The sequence below is a fragment of the Gymnoscopelus microlampas genome (assembly GCF_963454915.1).
Source record: "Gymnoscopelus microlampas genome assembly, chromosome: 23".
Lineage (NCBI taxonomy): Eukaryota > Metazoa > Chordata > Actinopteri > Myctophiformes > Myctophidae > Gymnoscopelus > Gymnoscopelus microlampas.
The window spans coordinates 34,540,831-34,562,727 of NC_139960.1; the positions used below are offsets into that span (position 1 = coordinate 34,540,831).

Genomic DNA, 21,897 nt, shown 5'->3' on the forward strand with positions numbered 1-21,897 from the left:
CGGAGAATGTTAACAGATTTGTAAAGCATCAACGTCATTTCCTTGGGCGGTACTTCCGCCAAATTCAACCATTTCCGGTTGTCAACTTCCTAGACAACCAACATCGCAGGTCTTGCCCAGGGTGGGGGGCCCTGCATTATTTTGTATACATTTTTTTTTAAAAACGTTTTCATCCTCATAATACATTACCTGTTGATGTACTGTTAACATATAAATTATATCACATTATGTTTTACTTTTTGAAATATTTAGACTTTCAAATTTGGAGTTATTACATTATAGATATGTCATAGGCATCTGACATCATAAATGACTGATGTCACAGGCTGGTCCGAGATCCACATTCAGTCTACAGCAGGGGTCTTCATCCGGGGGTCCACGTGGGACCCCTAGTGGGTCCTCAGAGCTACTACAGGGGGGCCGCCAAATCTTTTTGTGATATGATTTATTTTTTTACATTAACCACTTGAACGCCAGCATCTCTGTTCTTTTCAAAGGGGTAGGCCTATTAGGTGTAGAGGGGGACAAAAAGTTTAATCTGAAACACAAAGTTATACAATATACAGTAGAGGGGGTCGCTGCTTCATCTCTCTCTCAGCTAGGGGGTCCTTGGCCTGAAAAACGTTGAACAGTATCTCATATCAGTCAGTCAGTCAGTCAGTCTGTGACACGTTTGTTATACATAATCGTTACGGGTGGAAACCTTGTATGTCCAAAAACAATTTTTATTTGAAAAATAGTGAATATCTTCGCTACCTTTGTGTGACACTCTTGTATGGTGCAGTAGGGCATTCATTTTTTTAAAGAAAAACATAAAATGTAGAAATTTCTGCCCCACATCGACCGACATCAACGACATGAGGATGTGTTGTTTATATGGTATCCATAGCAATAAGCGTCACTGGGTCCCCCCAGATCCCCCCAGAAAAAGGAGACGTCTATGTTACATCTTATTTGTCTGATACTGTGCATACCTACTGTAATGCTCCTCCATACATACGTACAACCTTCATCTAACGTGACTGACTAACCCCCTCTGACACTTTGACCCCCTACGGGTGAGTCCCTCAACACCGCCATAATGTTTACCACACTAAAACCAATCAACATGCACTATGAATACAGACAATTACCGTCTCATCCTTCCCTTTCATCTTGGCCTTTGTTGTGGCCATACAGTACATCCTGGTTCCTTTCTGTTGACGCCCTGTGGTCGGTCAAAGCCCGCCCACGTGCTTCCACAGGAAGGAGGAATCGACCGTGTCGCGCAACGTGAAATCAAAAAACAAGATCAAACCGAGAGATGAGAGAGAGAGAGAGACAGAGGGAGAAGGAGAGAGAGAGGGCAAACAATCCGGTAGCTTCTAAGTGGTTCAAGATGAGCGTAGGGATTCTTTACATGTACAGTGTACAGTAACTGTACCTCGAGAAGGACATAAACCCACCTCCAGTTCTGGATCAAGCGGGACGCTGGAAATGCCTCGTCAGTGACTCACGGTGGCCGCAGATCTTTGCGGGAATTAGTGTTGTCCCGAATTCAACTGAACTGCGGCGCCCCGTTTAGCTTGGAAACTGATCCAAACTTCACTGGGGGGGGGGGGGTCGCGAGAGGCTTGACTCATCTAGGAAAGAACAACATCAGCAGCAGGCCTCTCTGGTGGGTGGGGTGGGGGTGGGGATGTGGGGGGGTGGGGATGTGGTGGGGGGGGGTCTTCATGAACTTCATGAGGTTCATAAGACAAAAAAAAATAAATCTATTCTTCTTGTCTTTCAGAAATCTCAGAACCAGCTCATCTTGGGTGTTATGGCTGTTGATGTTTCCCTGGAAGATATCAAGAGACTCACGCCTCGTTTTACTGTAAGAGCAATCACACGCACACGCACACACACACACATACACATACACGTACAACCACACACATACACATTACACCTATAAACACACAGGTTAAGCGCATTTACATTCATCACTCAGTGACATGCAGTACTGAGACTCACATGCGTAAATGTCATGTTATTCCCCAGTGACACTTTTTGGTCCATCTGTCTCTCTGTTTGTCCGTTTCCCGCCGCAGTTTGGACCAAACGGTTACTACTTCGCCATCGACCCCAACGGCTACGTCGTCCTTCATCCCAACCTCCAGCCAATGGTGTGTCCCATCAATCTGCTGCAGCGGGCGACAGGCGTTCCCAGAACCTAAAAAGAAACATTGTTTGTTGCTGTCAGGCAGAAACCTTGTATCTCCATATTTCAACTTTTCGTGTTCTGATCAATCCTGAAAAGTAACAGTTTTGGACGTATGAGGTTTCCACCCGACCCGAGATGATTTGTTGTCTCCCGGGGGCCCCAAACTTACAAAAATACATTATGAATTAACCGCTTAAGCCCCATTTCAAAAAGATAATTACGTGACACATTGTGAGCGTGTAGATCTGTTATTTTCACTATTATTGACCTTTGAGTCATGTTTGGAAAAAACTAATATATATTTGTAGTATACTCGCAACCCATAAAAACTGGTCTGTGACCCAAAATGGTTCGCTGCCCTATATTTGGGGAAATATTGTGCTACAAGCCCCAGCGTGGCCCAGATGTTCCCCTTTGTGTTCCTCAATGCGCTAACACTATTTTAACCGTCCAGAACTTTTCTTACAAAAGATCTGATCACTTAATTACACAGCCCCCAGAATTTACAATCCCACCCACCGCCTGGTTTAACAAGCAAAGCGTTGCATACCTGACTGTCAACAAGTGGAGAGACTTAGCAGTGTGATGGAGTTTTCATCCTGCGTAGCCTAGTAAAGCCAAGCGTAAACACATTAGTGTCAGCAAGTGAAGGTTTAACAACCCGCTGTAGCATAACATAGGCTAGAAAAGCATAAACTAATATGATATACTGTAGGAGAGAGAGCGAGCTCTGGGCCTCTCTGAAATTCACTCTTTGAAAAGCAGCGGTTCACAAACTTTTGAGTGAATTAATTACTTAGTCTAAGCCCTACCTACAGTATTTCGGAAATAGTAAAATAGGCAAGCTACAAGTTCACAACCGAGTAGAATTTCTGAAAATCTTATGAAATATGTTAGATGTGTTTGAATCTTTTCTTTTTTTTAATGAAATATTTTTGGGGATTTTTTTTATTTATTTTTTAATAATTGAAAGAAAAAACTCCAGCACACTGTCTTCAAATGCAAGAAAAAGGGTTTAATGGGATTATAACAATGTTTCGGTCTATTAGACCTTCCTCAGGTTATCTTAAGGACTGAAGATGAAGGTCTAATAGACCGAAACGTTGTTATATTCCCATTAAATCTTTTTGTCCTGCATTTGTGCGGGAATTCTTTCTTTCAGTGAGTTGGGGCCGTCGTCTGGTCTTCTCCTACGCACCTGTCGCCTTTGTAGGTGTGCAAAAGACTTATTTTTTATTATTATTTTTTTATTATAGGAAAGGTTAAAAAGAAAAGAAGGGATATTTACTTGATACCCATAACAATGAGTCCGCAAATCAAAATGGGTCACAAACCTATGTTTGGAAAATACCGTTCTAGAGTAGAATTTTTGTCCGTTGCTCTTCAGTGTATAATGACCTCAGGATGCTTAACTTGAACTTGCTTTATGGAAGTAAAGAATTATCTTTGTGATGGAGTGCAGTAAGCAAACAATCATTACGGCTGAGCTTTGGAATTGTATTCCTTTCCCAGCGGCGAGAGGTAATTGCGACGAGACTGTAACTGCAGCGATGTCCGTACGGTACTACAGTAACGATGGCCGTTTATCTGGTGTCCTTTTCGCTTCAAATAACTTTATTGACGTTGTCAACCAGCAGGTGTCCTACCCAACAACAGGGTAGGACACCCAAGGAGACCATCGCCAACCACTGCACCACTGTACTCATACCATACACCTTGGTTAAAATAACCTTTTATTCATTATAGACTTTTGTGGATGTTATTATGAGCAAAATGTTCTTCACAATTAGCGAATGATCTACAAATAGCAAAAGATCTACAAACTAATAAATAGCTCTATTTTTGCTGCACGACACCGGTGCACGGAAAATGGGCCTTAATTCTACTAATGCCTTCTATATCAGTAGTTCTCAAATTTCTTCGCGCCAAGGACCCCCAAAATGATATTTATTTGGTCGCGGTCCCCCCATCCCTGGTTGAATGGGTTCAAATAGGTTCCGGATCGTAGCTTTAACTGTGTCTCAATACTACGATGTTTGAGACTAACTGTTTGCGGTTGAAGTCCAAACATCCACCTGGCCATGTGTTTCTCATCAAATCTTCAAGATTGTTCTTGCACTTTCTTGCAATTTCCCAGCGAAAACGTTGGTCACAGATGATTACGACAGAAAACGACGAGATTATTTCACATGGTAATAGTGTTCAATCATTTCCTTTCGTCTTTGTTGACGTCCCATTCCCAGAAGCAATTAATGATGTTGCTCTGGTCGGGTTCCTCTCTCAACGAAAACATCTGAAGCAAAGATGGATACTTGATGTTCATGGCAAAAATAGCAGATAAACAAGCTCATACTTGTAGATCTGCTAATTTTTTTTTAATCATGAAAATGTGTGCAAATCTTTGAATCTATATATTTCTTTTAAGCGAAACATTTGAACTCTTTGCTTCTGGAGGTAAAAAATAGCAGATATACAAGCTCATAGCGCGTCACTTAGTGCGCGCTATGAGCTTGTAGATACAGTATGCTATTTTTGAAAAATCATGTCAATCAAATTTTAACTCAAATCTTTGCTTCTGGAGGTCCCTGGAACTAAATATTTGGAGATGGGGAGGGGTCCGTGGCCAAATACATATCATTTTGGGGGGTCCTTGACATGAAAATGTTCAATGTCCATTTTCCCCCAAAATACCACCGCCTATGTCTTGCATCCTCTGTGGTATTATCCAGATGAAATGGTTGCTAACGTGTGCTAACCATCATTTTCCTTTTCCATGTAGAATCGCAAGTTCCAAGAGCCTGTAACTCTGGACTTTCTGGACGCTGAGTTGGAGGATGAGGTCAAAGTACTGGTCAGTATGATGGGTAGATATGCATCATGCCAATTAAAGGGGGGTGAAATCCTTTAACCCATTAAACCAGGGAAAGCATCTGTGTAACCACTTTAGCCATTATTTTACACTTTGGCTATTCAAAAATAGCAGATATACAAGCTCATGAGCTTAGTCTGCCATTTTTGAAAAATCATGAAAGTGTGTGCAAATCATAAAACATTTTTGAACTCAAATCTTTTCTTCTGGAGGTCCCTGGAGCTAAACATTTGGGGGGGGGGGGTCCGCGGCCAAATACATTACATTTTGGGGGGTCCTTGACATGAAAAAGTTTGAGCACCAGGTATAGCAACATACTGTACGTTTTTCAGAAAACTGTTAGGATTTAGATGACATTTTTGAACAAAAACAACATTTTGAACAAAATATAAATACAAATACAAATCAGCTTCTGGTGTTATCCCCTTTTGATAGTGTACACATGTTTTCAAAGTGAGGGCAACGGGGCATTGGGGGGGAGTTGATTGAGAAAAAGAGGAAAGTAAAAAGAAATAAGAACAAAAGAAATAAAATCATAATGGTGTGTGTGTGTGTGTGTGTGTGTGTGTGTGTGTGTGTGTGTGTGTGTGTGTGTGTGTGTGTGTGTGTGTGTGTGTGTGTGTGTGTGTGTGTGTGTGTGTGTGTGTGTGTGTGTGTGTGTGTGTGTGTGTGTGGTAAGATCATTGTGCCAGTGTAATCACTTTCAACCTGGCATCCCTATTTTGGGCATGTCATTATTGTGAAGATTATTATTACATTTTTTATTTCTTTCAAAAATAGAGAACATAGCTGATCTAGAAGCTAACAATGCGTTGCATCTGCAGTTTTCGCTATTTTCTCAGTATTTCTTTAATTTCTTTAACTTTCTTTCTTTCTTTTAAGCCATTACGCAATAGGGTGCAGCTAGATGCTATGGCTATTTGGTGGTCCTTGGCACGGACTTCTTTGGGAACCACTGGCCTTAATAAAGTCAACTTAGAGCCAGTTAGTTCATTAAAACATGAATGTGGTTTGACTTGTCTTGTGTTTGTTTTGTTGAACTTGCACGTCGACAGATAAGGAGGAAGATGATTGACGGGCTGAAAGGAAACCACACCGTCAACACTCTGCTCAAATCCCAGGATGAGGTAAGGGCCATAATGGAAGATCATGATGGCGATAGTAGCAACATCTGTGAAACCTTGGCTAAACGCTCTGCGTGTGCGCGTGTGTGTGTGTGTGTGTGTGTGTGTGTGTGTGTGTGTGTGTGTGTGTGTGTGTGTGTGTGTGTGTGTGTGTGTGTGTGTGTGTGTGTGTGTGTGTGTGTTATTCCTCAACCAATGGGCTGTGTCTTTGTCTCCGTAGCGCCACATTGACCGAGGTCATAGAACGTACACTTACGCACCAGTGATGGGGACAGACTACAGGTAGGTGTGATGTCCCCGTCTTCTGAATATGTTTAAAGGGATAGTTCACCCCCAAAATGTCTTTTTTTTCGATCGATTAGTCACCCCATGGAGAGTTGAATTCATAGATATTGTTTTGTTTTTGTTGCATTCCCTAAGCCAATAATTTGATGACCGGCAGCGGGTTCCGGTAGAAGACACAAAGAGTCTCCTTTGTGTCTCCTACCGGAACCGCTGCCTACCGGTTGGCTGGTCATCAATTTATTGGCTTAGGAATGTGACAAAAACGAAAAGAAATCTATGAATTCAAGTCTCCATGGGATGACTTAATCGATAGGATTTAAAAAAAATGTTTTGGGTGTACTGTCCCTTAAAAGCTGCAATACAGAACTTATTTTAATGAATAAAACATCATTTGAACTAATCTATATGGTAAGTGTGTGTTAATACAATATAACTAGTACACATGCAGTGGTTGGAAGTTGAAAAAAGTAATTTGGTTAACTGAAATTTAAAAAAGAAAAACTAAATAACATCTCTGAACAATGTAAGACCAACAACTAAAACTAAAACTACTTATGCACTTGTAAGACTAGCTAAAACTAAACTGAAGTCAAACACTAAACTGAAAAATGGGAAATTAGAATTGATCACAACTCTATTAACTGTGGTTGGAGGTGGTCTCCCTACTCTTCCACTGAGACATCAAGACCCCTGGTGTCGGGTAGGGCACCTGCCAGTTGACTGATTGATTGATTGATGTACTTTATTTAGTAAGACATGAGAACAACAGTACATGGAAGTACAAATTCACAATACGAGGTCTACTAAACTGGAAGACTCATAAAAGCACTGAGCTTGTTTCAAATGAGTTCCCCACGCACACAAATCATGATGACAAGGACTGCCTGAAGCTCATAAGCGCAACATCTCCCCTATAAGCAGGGATTCCATCTTAACCCGTTAAGACCTGGAACGCATCTGTGTCACTTTAGATTTCTTTGGCTATTCAAAAATAGCAGATATACAAGCTCATAGCGCGGCACTCGGTGCCGCGCTATGAGCTTGTAGATCTGCTATTTAAAAAAAATAAAAACGATTTTCGCCTCAGGTCTTAATGGGTTAACTGAGCGGTACAGATGTTTTTCTCCGATACATGCGCGACACCCGGGTTCAATTCTCGGGTAGGACATAAAACCTACGGACTGCGGCTTTAGAAGGATATTATTATTCTAGCAACCCAGGCAAAGTTGTGTAAGAACTCGGAAAAAGCCCAGATGCTACAGTGTAATCCGTTGGCCCACTTGGGAAGGTTTTGGCTTAAGTTGCTCAGAACCACTCCAGAACAGAACCGGAACCCTTCATAACGAGGTCAAACGTTCATGACAATATCCAGGCACAGCTCAGCCACTCAGCCAGGGGCGTCATTTGCCACCATGCCACCCCCTAAGCTTTTGGATTTAACCTTGTTCAAGGTTTTTAATTATTTCTTTCACCTCTGAATGTTTTTTAGATTTTAGATCAACACTCATGGACACTTATTTTCTTTCTGAAACCATACATTCATTATTCACTTTAAAACTGGCCTCCCTATTTTGGGTATGACATTACAGGCAGTTTGATTTATTTGAAAAAATATATATTAAAAAAAAATCGAAATAACCGATCTATAAGCTCACAACACATCACATATGCGATGTGTTGTGAGCTTGTAAATCGGCATTTTAAAAAAAATCTGACACCTCTGCAGCTAGTCACAATAAAATCCTCACTGTTATTTTCAACTCTGAGAGTATACAAATGTAATCAAATGGACGGGCAAGGGAAGGGTCCATTTGGTTACATTTGTACACTCAGAGTTTCAAATGTATGAAATTAAGACTCAGGATTTCACTGTCTAATATGATTAAGGCCAGTAGGGGCCACTGTTTTTCACCTTGTGGACATTATTTTCTGGGGAAAAGTGAGCCTCTCGCAAAAACAAAAATGCTTTGCAGGACTTGTTGAAAGGATTTATGGAATGTTTGTGATGATGTATTGTTGTACATTAAAGTCTGGTTATGCAGTGTTGATTTTGTGATTGGTGGCCCGGGCTGTTCCTCTCACCGCAAAGGGTGCGGATTTGAAACATGATGTGTTTATATCCGTGCGGCATGTATGTTTTTGCGTACGCGCATTGGATGGCACGGTTTCAATGTAGTTTGTTTTAACATGTGGTTCAAGTTTCTAGTTTATTTGTCGTATATGAACAGAAAGCACACACATTATGCGCCGACGGGGGCCCTGATAGAATGTTCCTTATGAAAGTGCAGATTGTAAGATTTGAGAAGAGGTGTCATACCGTGAAATCTGAAAACAGTTGGAGATATCGTCACTGTCAGGCAGAAACCTTGTATCTCCATATTTCAACTTTTATGTAATTTATTTCCCTAAATTCAACTTTGTCATACTACAGTGTCACACAGAAGTAGCTGGAATAGCCGATTGGCTATTTTTAGGGGAAAAAAAGAATAATATCATTAATTAAGTTAAAGTGGAAGTTTACATTTTAAATGTTTTCATTAACTGAAAAGTAACAGTTTTGGACATACAAGGTTTTCTACCCTAACGAATTACTTACGTGAATGCTGATAACCTTAAATCAGCTGAGGAATAGCCGGTCAAAGATCATTTTTTTCACACCTCTCACAGCAGTTAGTTTAAGGACAAATTAAAAGTATTTAGTGAGCCTAATACTGCTGTTTGTTGAATTGAGTGGATTTAAACTTGTGTAATATGAAACAAAATACCCACAGAAAAAAGAGAATCCTACCTGTTTCCTTGATTTGTGCAAGTGTATGTTGCACAAATTCCCTTTTTACCAATCCCTGTCACAAATGCATATTTCATAATATGACATATAACTATATACAGTAAATGCATACAGGCAGGTCCTTCAACACTGTACAAGAATTAGATGAAAGTATTGCATAGAAAACATAATAGAGTAGATAATAATTATTGCATGAAAGGGTAAAAATAACAGTGTGTGTTGTTGTTGTTTTTCTCAGCCTAGCATTGGTCCTTCCGAACTACAGCCTTCATTACATCCAAGCCACGATCGGGGACACTATCACGCAGGCCAGATGTAAGTACCATCCTATATCCATTTAAACTCCTCAGCCGATTGGCTATTTTACTCTTACATCAGAGAAAAATGGCCAATCCAAACCTTCCTCTTGTATTTGTACTGTTTGTGTTGTGCAAAAATTGCCGATCTACAAGATCACAACATGTTGAATTGTGACAAATTGTGACCTTCTAGATCAGCAATAGTTGGCAGTTTTTTTTAATTCAATAACAGTTTTAGATAAACAGCCAGTGGATGGATAGTGACTGTTAATTTTGTCCAATCACAGTCATGCACTCCATATATGGCTGGGCTGCTTGAGCTTAAACTTGTGGTTCCTATCAATCATAACACACACACACACACACACACACACACACACACACACACGCACACGGCACCCCTTCTTGCCCTTGTCTCTTATATCACCATGGTAACAGCCCCCGTTAGTTGTGGTCCTGAAGTTGTGTTGCCAGACAACCCGACCCTTAGAGGCTCCAGTTTCACACATACAATATGAATCAATTCATTTATAGCTTCCTCGCTGTGTGTGTGTGTGTGTGTGTGTGTGTGTGTGTGTGTGTGTGTGTGTGTGTGTGTGTGTGTGTGTGTGTGTGTGTGTGTGTGTGTGTGTGTGTGTGTGTGTGTGTGTGTGTGTGTGTGTGTGTGTGTGTGTGTGTGTGTGTGCGTGCGTGCGTGCGTGTCTGCATGTGTGCGACCGTGTGTGTGTACGTGCGTGTGAGTAGTCCCTCTTGTGCATCCTATCTGGGGTCTTCATAGCGGATCAGAGGTTCCATATGTGCACTTGTGTCGCCTCCGAGAGTTTCCCACTTGTAAAAGATGTCATTGACTCATGGCGTTGCTCAGAGGGGAGGTTTATGGCATTAAGATATGTTCCTCCCTGGTCAGGGTCTGTCTCCCTCTGTCCTTTAATGTCTCTAGTGTGTCTCTCTGTGTCTGTACAACATGCACTCTGTCATCAAGACGTGTGTGTGTGTGTGCTTGCACTGTGTACAGCGCTGTAGCTCCATGGGACATGTGGCTTTGGGACAGAAACAGTGGAGGGATGAATGGATGGATGCAAGGACGAACATGTACTCCAGTGTACATTACTGTTGTTTACCTGCTTAACATGCACTCATGACTGCAAGGGAACACCCTTGGTGTTGTTTACTGTACATTTACGTTACTTTTTCAAGTTACAATATTCTTATTCAAATTTGAATAAAATATTTTCAATCAGAAACACTCTCGTCTTAGTAGATAAAGAACCATTTATTGCCACAAATGGAATACAGTTAAGCTTGGCGTTAAAGCTCCACTCTTGGGAGAATATTCACTGAATTTTGTCGAAGCAGCCTGCTAAGCATATATTCAGAGAATGCTTAAGCAAATCCCCCATAGGAATACAATGACAACAACAAGCAATACATTAACATATTAGTTAGAATTAGCAGATACATGATAAACACAAGTATTTTAGCCTAGCAAGATTTTAAACAGCAGATATACATGATAACCACAAGTATTTAAGCCTAAGCCAGACTCTAAACAAAGCAGATATACATGATAATCACAAGTATTTGAGCCTATGCAGACTCTAATCAAAAGGTGGAGGCTGGGGTGGAGGAGGAGCTAGCAAAATGCATTGGTTCAGCAACCAAGAAAGACCTAGAGAATATGAAGCCATATTTATAGGAACCTCTTTGCTCAAGCGTGAGCTGTGATTGGATAATGAGTGTGTGATGTAATGACCAGCTGGGCTGTGAATGGGGAATAGAAAGCTGATGTTCACATCAGCTGACTGACTGCTGGTTACAGCTTTGGCGTGCACGACTTCCGTGTCCTGCATGAACTAACGCTATGCTTCATTTGTGTGACCCCGTTGGCTTCTTCTCCTCTCCTCTCCTCTCCTCTCCTCTCCTCTCCCTTCCTTTTTTCCCTCCTAACTCCTCCTGCCCTCCTGAACTCTTGACCTTTCCCGGTGTGTCGGATCCCTGCAGCGTTTTTGGGCAAGTATTCTCCTCCTGTGGTTTACTCGCGTAAATCCCTGACCGTCTTTTTCCTCCTTACACTGCTGCCAAATGCTAGAAGGTACAAAATCCCGAGGCGTTCTAACTAACTCTGAGAGTGTAAAAAACAGACCCCAAAACGGTCAGGTTTTTACACTCTCAGAGTTAAAACGAACGCTCTGGATTTTTGCGGGTGTGGAAGCTGGTTAGGATGTGACGTCATCACTATGCGTCAACAACAGTGAAACGCTGTTCAGTGTGACGAGTCCGCCTGCCAACTCACAAACCTGCGAGTCACAAAACAACGAGCGTCTTTTGTTGCGTTTTGTTTATTCATTCCGTGGGTTCTGATTACTAATAATGACTATTAGACCGCGCTGATTCAAGTCGATGTCTGCTAACACGAGGACTGCTTCGCATGCAATACGCCCCCCAAAACAGCTGAATGTGTCGGAAGTGTGTGTGTGTGTGTGTGTGTGCGTGCGTGTGCGCACACTCGCACGTGTGTATGCGTGTACTTAACCCCCACCTGTTCTTGTGATGGCGCTCAGATGTGGTTTTGGCATTAAACCACAGAGAACAGAGGGGAGGATGTTTGCATGATTTTAAGGTGAAACCATAAAAGAGAAAGCTATGAGTCTGCAACCAAAACAACCGTGACTGGCTGCCTTTCTTCCCTTTGATTTATTTTCTCCTTTTATTGAGTCATTTTGAGCTTGTAAAACATCCTTAATGATGATCCCTCACCCACCTGAGCATCACTCTCTCTTTTTCCTTCTGTGTGTCTATGAATCGTATCTTCTTCCATTTCCCTCCGATGTGTCTCGTCATGTTTTGATTGATTGCTTGTATTTTGGGGGGTTTTCTTTTTGCATATTTGACCATTTCTTGTCAGATTAATTGATGTTTGCATTCCGTCATATATCTGATTGATTAAATCCCTTGAATCAATCTTGAATCAAATAACTCTTGATAACACTCAAGCCTTATATATTTTGTCACTCTATGAATGTCAAAAATAGCCGATCGACATTCTCACTTTGTAGAGCTCGTAGATAGGCTATTTTTAGCTATCTTTGAAACGTTGGTTAATATTAAGTCCATACTCTGCTAGTCTTGTCTGTCACGTTCATGCAGTAATTCACATTCCTCGACGTTCGCAAAGGGAGGCGACGTCACTGTCGTCGAGAGAAGGCGTGCGAAAGTGCAGAAAATATGTACACTCGCCACCCCTCCACTCAGCCTGCGATCCATCATTATTAGATATTTTGTCGGATTAGCGAGTAGTGACCGCACAACAAAGGAAATGCACATGGATGCAATTATTTTCCAATCGTGGCCCACCAAAGCAGACAAGAAGTAGTCCCTACCGTCATGAAACATTTGACTGTACAGTATAATCAGCTGTCAGAGCGATGTGCTTTGGAAAATATCAAAGCATCTCCAAGGTTATGTCTCGCCGAGCCATGGTTAATATTGCACGGATGATTTCCACCGTATTACCATATGAATACATCACTCATGTTTAATAACCCTGTCGATTCATCACAGAGAGCATGCTGATACTAGCGCTAAAAGCAGTTGAACGCAAAAACTAAACTGTGATGTGAGAAATGTGAATTCCCGCGACCACATTTAAAGCCCCTCGTCCTGCGCTGATGACGCCCTGTCGCCTTTTCCATCCAGAGGCATGGAAACCTATTGTCTGCGCTGCAATATTTCTATTCAGGACTCGCTCTGTGAATAAGATATTGTGTGACCTTTGACCCCTGTGGTTTTACCCTGTCTCTATTTCCTTTTCCTTTTCTTCCCTCTCGTCTTTACCTCCTCCCCGGGGATGAAACTCCTTCGCTCACTCTCTCTCTGCTGGGATTTTTTTATTCCACTCCAGGGAAAGATGGCAAGTATTTATTTTTTTTCTCCATGTTTCTCTCTCCCCATGTTCTTGAGCCGGTGTCCTCCTGTGTCCTGTTGTTACCCAGCATTCTTAGCAATGTCTCTACCACAGCACTGGCCCTTTGTCAGTCATACCTGATTTCCAGTTTATTTATTCAAGGCCACATTCTGTTTTACCACATTCTTTGAAGTAGAAACTGCACACAACCTGTGCACAGTACAGTACATGTAAAATCTGTTAATATAATGATTATTTTGTCTTCTGTAATACAGAATTGTACCTATTAAGTGAGCTTATTTGTGTCATATTGTATTTTAAGTTTGTTGCATACTGTGCACAGCAGAAATACACCATGATACAAAATCGATTGATTATAGACACAAGCACTACACTCTCATGTGCCTTAAGGCAGGTGTTACAAAACATGTCCACGCCAAGGACCCCCAAATAGCAATAGCCTTTGATTGTGGACCTCCTTTGTGAAGTGACTTTGACAAAAATAGAAGAAAATAGCTCAAATAGATGATCTACAAGGTCACAACACATATTCACACGTTCTAAGGTTATTTTTTTGATTGGTTTTAAATAACATGCCCAATATAGTGACACCAGGTTGAAACTGCCTAAACTGGCACAGTAATCTTATGAATTGAATTTGAATTAAAAAATTAAGAATCTGTGGAGGTGTGCGTATGTACGACTACAGGCTCTAGTGATTGGTTGTTGTTCTTTGCTAATTCAATGGCAGTTGATTTGTTTGTTTTGCGTTGTATTGGTATTAGTTGTATTGTGTTCAACAGGTATTGTCTATTCTGCACAATGGAGCATCTTATCATCTGCAAACAGTGATTTACAAATGAATGTTTTAATGCGCAGGAATATTTATAGCTCTTTATTTTTTGGGCAGTTTCTGAAAGCCTTCAGGTGGACAAGTTTGATGAATATGGCTATACCTTCATTGCACCAAGGTAGGACGATATTTAATTATTTTAAATTATAAAGTATTTTGGATACATGTCTTTGGAAGAGGTTAATTGTCAATAAAAGGTGTGTGACTGTCTGTGTGTCAGGTGCTACTCTCTTACACTGCTAGAACGATCAATGCAAAAAGAAGGAACAAATGATTCAACTAAAACTGTATATTTTGTCAAAGACAGTATTGTTTGTGTTTGTTTTGTTTCCGTAGGGAGTACTGCACGGACCTGGACATAGTGAGGAAGAATAACACAGAGTTCTTAATTGAATTCAACGATTACATTGACAGAAAGACGCCAAACAACCCACAGTGTGAGTATCAAAACAACTCTACACGCAACCCCATTCTCACTGTAATTATCACAGTGCAAATGCCATACCTTTGTGATGGGAGAAACAAATCTTCTCTGTCGGAAATCTTGTATCTCCATATTTCATCTTTTTGATGTTTTTTTATACTTTGTCCTATCAGAGTGTCGCACAAAAGCTCAGATGTGACACATTCTGAGCTTTTTCTTGTTTCTTGTTCTTTACTGTTTTTGAACATTTTCACTTAGAAGATGCCAGGTTTGGCCCGGACGGCTGGCGTAGCCGTCTGGGCACCTAGGCTGCTAATCCAGCCTGACAGCGTGTAGCGGGTTCGAATCACGATCCCGATGACCTTTTCTGCGTGTCACCCCCCATCTCTCTCAATTTCCTGTCAGTCTACTGTATATCTATCAATAAAGGTAGAAATAGCCCAACAAAATATATTAAGAAAAGAAAAAAAGTAGCCAGGATCAAGTGGTAAAGTCTGTGGGTTTTATAAATATTGAATAACTACATTGGAACACAGGTTCTTTTTCCATTTCCTGAAAACAAACGGTTTTGTACATACAAGGTTGATAGTCTTTCTCTGGTTTTACGCGGCACCTTAGTTATATTCAGTGGCACAATTGGATCCGGCTCACGCTACAGGCTCCTATTTACATCTCAAAGAGCCGTTAAGCGTTACAGTATCGGCTACAGTATGTAGACATGAATGAATCGAGCCCATCTGGCTTGGCATTCGGGTGTATATTGAACATTTAAATGGACGAGGGCCAGCTGAGCCTATTCCCAAACGTCCCCCCTTTTGCTTTAGTGAAGCTCAGGTCTGGTGCGCTTGTGCGGTGTTCATGACCAAGGGAAGGCTTTGTACTATGGAACCCCTACGTTCGTGTTACCCCATTTGATGCTAACTCTAAAAGTCTGACCATCACACGCCTGGGTGCACATGTGTGAGGCACATCGGCTTAGCCGTGTGACACACACACACACACACACACACACACACACACACCCACCCACACACACACACACACACACACTCGACTCACCAGTAATATACCGTCCACACCCCACCTACAGCCGCTCGACCTCATCCAATTACTGTGTGTTTGTGAGAAAGAGCAGGACACGTCAAGGCCGAGAGCGCGAGTGCAGCAATAAAACACAAATCAGGGGCCAATCGACCTTCTCCCAAAACATCTGACCAACGCATTAACATCCTCGGCCATTTCTCGCATTCGCTCGTTGATTTGCATGACTTGACTCAGGGTCCCCGCACCACCCCACCCCAACCCACCCCTCCCACACACCCCGGCCCCACCACACACGCCTTTTAATTTAGTGGCATGCCGTGGTGGAAAGTAACTAAGTACATGTACTCAAGTACTGTACTTAAGTACAAATTTGAGGTATATTTTACTTTACTGGAGTATTTCCAGTTTTCAGTACTTTTACTTCTACTCCACTAGAGGCAAATATTGTACTTTTACTCCACTACACTTTTTTGAAAACTTTAGTTTCTAGATTTTGATTATTATTACAAAACATAAATTAACCACTTAAGCCCTATATACATTTTGGCCATTTGAAAATAGCCGATCTACAAGCTCACAATGTGTCACGATGTGACACATTGTGAGCTTGTAGATCGGCTATTTTCAAAATATTGAAAACATGAAAACTTGTGAAATGGGACATTCTGCATAATGAGTACTTTTACTTTTGGTACGTCAATACCAATACTTTGTAGTATTTCTACATTGTGAGTACTTCTTCCACCACTGGTGGCATGAAAATAGGGAGGCCAGGTCGAAAGTGGCTACGTCTGTGGGTTTTATAAATATTTAACCAATGGAAAGTATTTAACAAGAGCTTTGTGACTAAACAACAACTAAATTTTTATTTGTCCCAATTTAGTCTGGTTCTGTGTTAAAAACAACAACAAAAAACTAAACAACGCCCCACACCATCCCCCGTGTAATATTAGTTCAATTTATCCTTTGTTTAAATGTTTTTTTTTTGGGGGGGGGGGGGGGGGGGTTTGGAGTTTGTCCTCAGAAAGAGACACCAGCGATAGACAACACGATGGAACACACAGGGTCCGTGGGGAGCACTGTTACACGCTTTACTTGTTTAAAAGCCACTGCAGTGGCTGAAGAAGTTGAAATACATTTAGGAATTCCTGGGCTGCCTTCAATAAAGGAGCCCTAATGAAAACCATTGGAGGGGGTGTGGGTGTGGGGGTGTGGTGGCGGGGCGTCCAAATAAAGTGTTACACCAGCTGTTTTCTCTGATGTGTGTGTGGTGTGTCGTAAAGCGAGGTTTGTGGGGGAGGGGGAAGGGGTGCGGGGGGGGAGTGGGGGGAGTACCGGGCCCTCGATGTTAATGGACTGAAGCGGGTTGTTGAGGAGTTCAAAGTGGCGGGGCGCGCGGAGGAGAGAGGGGGGGAGGGGGATAAAGAAGCGAGCATCTTTTGATCGGCGGCGCTCTCTCGGACCCGTGGCGGTGAGCGCGCGACGTTCGCCTCGGACGGTCCCCCCCCCAAAAATTAACAGAAATTCTCAACGTCAGGTCCAGGGACCACCAGGGGTCCAAATCGACACTTATACGGGCCTGTAACTCTGAGAGGGTACAAATGGAACCATTTTGTACCCTCTCAGAGTTAAATTAAAACTGTGTTTTTTATTGTGTAGTTTGGGGTCTTAGAGTACATTTTTGTATTAAGTGGTGGCCTAATGCATATCAAACTGGGTTCCTTGAAATTAAAAGGGTTGAGAATCACTGATATATATATATAAGTCAGTACACGGTTAATTCACACCCGCATGCACACACACCTTGGCTTAGAGGCACGGCTAGTGTAGCCTTTATTAACGTTGCGTTGTGACTCCTCATGTTTCAGCTCTTGGGTAAAAGTACACATGATGAGAACTACTGAGATTATATTACAATGTCCATGATGCCGTGAGCTGAGACATGATGAGTCATTGTCTGGAATACAACTTTTACAATATTTAATTGTCTCCCCCACACACACACGCCCACCATCTCCCTTTCTTTCTTTCTTTCTTTCTTTCTTTCCACTCACGTTGTCCACTCCTGTCCTTCTCTCCTTCAACTTGTCGCCTCTCCCATCTGGTCGGCCCTTCCTTCCCGATCGCGTCCCCCTGCTAATAACTGTCTCATATGTCCCATTAAAACGTGTCTGGCTCATAGCAGACATCTTGGTCAGTGTCTGAAACAACAAACAGTCCACATTAGAGAGATGACTCACTGTGAGGACTACTGTCTCTGAGACACAGACCAGCTGCCCGGGTTCTGATGCTCCGTCCACACTGGCAGCTACAAAGATACGATATACGATACGATACGATACGATAGTCGCTGTTGAAGTGTTGATCAACTCGCTCGTCATCAAGCAATGTGCCCGAAGAGTGACAAATGTTTAAGGCAATTTTAGTTGTATAGCACATGGGTCTTCAACAGAGGGTCCGGGACCCCTAGGGGTTCCTCAGAGTTACAACAAGGCAATTCAATGTGCTTTCCTTTACTATTTTTACAAGGAAAATATAACGCCTGGGGTTAAAAAGAACACACAGAACTCTCTGACAGAAACAATTAGTTTCTCCCATTACAAGCAGGAATTGTTGGGTGAGAGAAGTGGAGGGGAAATGGTTAAACAACACGAGTTTGGTTGTTTTGTAGCTTTCTAGCTTATTTTGAAAAAAAGAAGATAATAATAATAAATAAACATCAGATTTGAACCACATGCCTTTGTGGTTTGAAATCTAATTATCTTATTTCTAAAGAATGGCCTGATTCATACTTTGTCTTCGACAGTATCACTCAGTGGCGTGCACAGACATTTTGAGGGGCAGGTGCTCAAGTAAATTATACTTTTTTTTGTTTACTTGGTCTGCTCTTTTTTCCCTCTACACCTATACCTCTTTGCCAAAAATAGCCGATCTACAAGCCCACAACGCCTCGCAGCGCGAGGCGTTGTGAGCTTGTAGATCTGCTCTAGCACCACCTAGAGTCTATCTGTGCACGTCCCTGAACCAATGCATATACAGGCCGGCCGTTTCTGAATGCATGCATCTGATTTGATCTCGTGCAAATAACAGCGTGTCATTAGGAATGAGAACCGTTGTGGTCAAAGTCACGTGTTTCTTCTTCTCCCCCGTTCAGGTGACGTGGATCTGGTCAACAGGCTGCTGTTGGATGCTGGCATCACCAATGAGCTGATCAAGACCTGGAAGGACACGGAAATGCAGTAAGTCGAGCACAAAGCTGTCACGTGCGCGTCAGGAGGTTTGCCAAAAAAACGCAGAGTCGATACTCGTCTCAGAACAGTTTATTGAGACAAAGACTGAGGAACGCCAGGAGCACCGGGGAGTAAATACACAAGGATTGCACAAGGAACGCTAGGGAAAATAAACGACTAGGAATAAATTAAGGCAATTACACATGAGCCGGCACAGACCTCAGGTAACACCTTTCCAGTTCACACAGGACTCACACGTTACTTTCTCTATAAATTAGTGGTGGAAAAAGTAATCAAATTATTTACTTAAGTACCAATACTGAAATGCTCTGTCAAGAATTCAAAGTTGACTTGAGTAAAGTACAAAAGTATTGGCATCAAAATGTACTTAAAGTACCAAAAGTAAAAGTACTACCATATTTGAAAATAGCAGATCTACAAGCTCACAACGTCTCGCGATGCGACGAGTTGTGAGTATGTATAAAATACGGCTAAAGTGGTTAATGTATGTTTCATAATATAATAATTTATATCTGAAAAGTAACTAGTAACTAAAGTTTTCGAAATATTGTAGTGGATTAACAATATTTCCCTCTGAGATTAGCACTAAAAGTATTGGAATTGGAAATACTCAAGTAAAGTACAAATACCTAAAACTTTTACTTAAGTACAGTACTTAAGTAAATGTACTTGGTTACTTTCCACCACTGATATAAATGGAACAGAGCTGTAAAGTAAAACCTAACTGCAACACCAAAATCAGGAAACGCAATAAGATGTCACCATAGAATAAGAACACGAAATCCGCTGTTTGTTCCACGTTACCATTGTCGTAGAATTCTGGATCAATCAATCAATCGATAAGGCACATACAATAGGAGTCGAGACAATATTCTAGGTGGTTGTGGTTATGCTTTATGTACATGATATCATGGTCAGAAGTACATTAAAGAAGTACATTGGTCAGTGATACGGTAGTTCTGCCTCGAGCACAGGGCACCGATCATAGTTATACTGTAGCTGCCTGAAGGACAAACTGAACCATAACAAGACAGGCTGTACCAAAACAATAGCTATTAGGCCTAGTGGAGACATTTAGGCTCTTAAAAGCTGTCAAATATCATAATGTATCGTAGAAGTATTATAAGTGATGGTATAATATACAGCGTTGGTTCTCAAAGTGGGGTCCGGGGACCCCCAGGGGTCCTTGAGGGAGTTCCAGGGGGTCCCCAGCTAAATGATGGATAGTTAGGAACCAAATGGACCCTTATGGGTCTGTAACTCTGAGAGTGTACAAATGGAACCAAATGGACCCGTTAGGGTCCATTTGGTTCCATTTGTACACTCTCAGAGTTAAATTATAATTGATTTTACAATATAAATTGGGGTCCCAGAGATAGAAATGCCATTAAATGGGGGTCCGTAGCCTCAATGCATGTCAAACTGGGGGTCCTTGAAATCAAAATGGTTGAGAATCACTGCTAGAGCTGTAAAAATCTTCTCTTACGGGGCATATCTTTTCTATCTTTTCAAATGGGGGTCCGCGGGCTAATAAGTGTCAATTTGGGGGTCCTTGTCATGAAAAGGTTTGAGAACCACTGATATACAGGTTAGATATAAGCAGCCATATAACTTCTTCCTCACCATCATAACTCTGCTATATACGAGAGAGTTACTCTCTGCAACAACAAACCAAAAAAACATCTTAGGGCACGGTCACACTCACACCACACTTTTATTTTACCTATGGGGCGGAACCTGCCAATGCTTTGTCAATGCAAATGCGTGGATTCATGGTCTTGCACATCTTTCTTGCGAATCCACGCATTTGCATTGACAAAGCATTGGCAGATTCCGCCCCATAGGTAAAATAAAAGTGCGGTGTGACCGTGCCCTTACAGTGCAATGCTATTGGCTCATAAAGATTATCTGTGGTGTTTTTTGCGGTACAAGGGGACAAATTGAAATGTGGCCTCGATCACTCGTTACTCGGTATTTGGTAATGAATGTCTAAAGAGGATAAATCGGACACAGATGGTTAAGCTATTTTGGAAGGACTAGTAAATGTCACCTCGGCGTAAAAGACCGTTCCATAGTGTGTGTAGCGGTATGTTTTATGCAGTGGTGGAAAGTAACTAATAAGTACATTTACTCAAGTGGAGTACTACTACTACTACTGGAGTACTTCCAATTTTCAATAATTTTACTTCTACTCCACTACATCTCAAAGTACAATTATTGTACTTTTACTCCAATATAATTATTTGAAAACTTTAGTTACTTAGTAGATTTTGATTATTATTACAAAACCACTTCAGACCTATATATATACTTTGGCAATTTGAAAATAGCCTATCTACAATCTTGTAGATCTGCTATGTTCAGGATTTTTATAAGTTTTATACATTTGAAAACTTAATACATTTTGATGCCAATGCTTTTGTACTTTTACTCAAGTAAATGTTGAATACCGATCTTGCACTTGTAACACACTATTTCTCCAATAGGGTATTGATACAAACCTGTGTGTACTTCTACCATCACTGTTCATATGACCTTATCTTCTCTGGCTTTTAGGCATGGCATCGTGGCCAGATTTGTCGCCACTGATGGAGGGATCACACGGATCTGGCCCAAAAGGTACGAACTGATGATGTGGGAGCTTATTTTTTTATTTTAATTTAGAGTAGCCAATTATTTTTTACCCCCTTTTATTACTCACCAATTTAGTCCTTATGCCAATTAATTCCTCCCCACACACATTTCTGTGTCACTGCTGCTGTTGTATCCTACTGACTCACCTGCCAGTGAGGAGCCCCCACCGGGAGGACTCCTCCTCCCACCCAACACTCCCCGCTGACAGGTGCCCCCCCCCCAGCCCGTAGGAGT

At 41.7% G+C, this 21,897-nt stretch overlaps 1 protein-coding gene across 1 annotated transcript in view; it reads left to right on the top strand.

Annotated features, from left to right (window-relative positions):
• Positions 1 to 21,897, top strand: part of cacna2d1a (calcium channel, voltage-dependent, alpha 2/delta subunit 1a) — a 153,158-nt gene that overhangs the window by 93,729 nt on the left and 37,532 nt on the right. The window contains exons 17-26 of the mRNA XM_084050508.1: positions 1,775 to 1,858; positions 2,076 to 2,150; positions 4,968 to 5,039; positions 6,113 to 6,184; positions 6,402 to 6,463; positions 9,493 to 9,569; positions 14,368 to 14,428; positions 14,647 to 14,747; positions 18,933 to 19,017; positions 21,586 to 21,648. Coding sequence (XP_083906634.1) covers positions 1,775 to 1,858; positions 2,076 to 2,150; positions 4,968 to 5,039; positions 6,113 to 6,184; positions 6,402 to 6,463; positions 9,493 to 9,569; positions 14,368 to 14,428; positions 14,647 to 14,747; positions 18,933 to 19,017; positions 21,586 to 21,648 — 752 coding nt within the window. The remainder of the gene's footprint in view (positions 1 to 1,774; positions 1,859 to 2,075; positions 2,151 to 4,967; positions 5,040 to 6,112; positions 6,185 to 6,401; positions 6,464 to 9,492; positions 9,570 to 14,367; positions 14,429 to 14,646; positions 14,748 to 18,932; positions 19,018 to 21,585; positions 21,649 to 21,897) is intronic.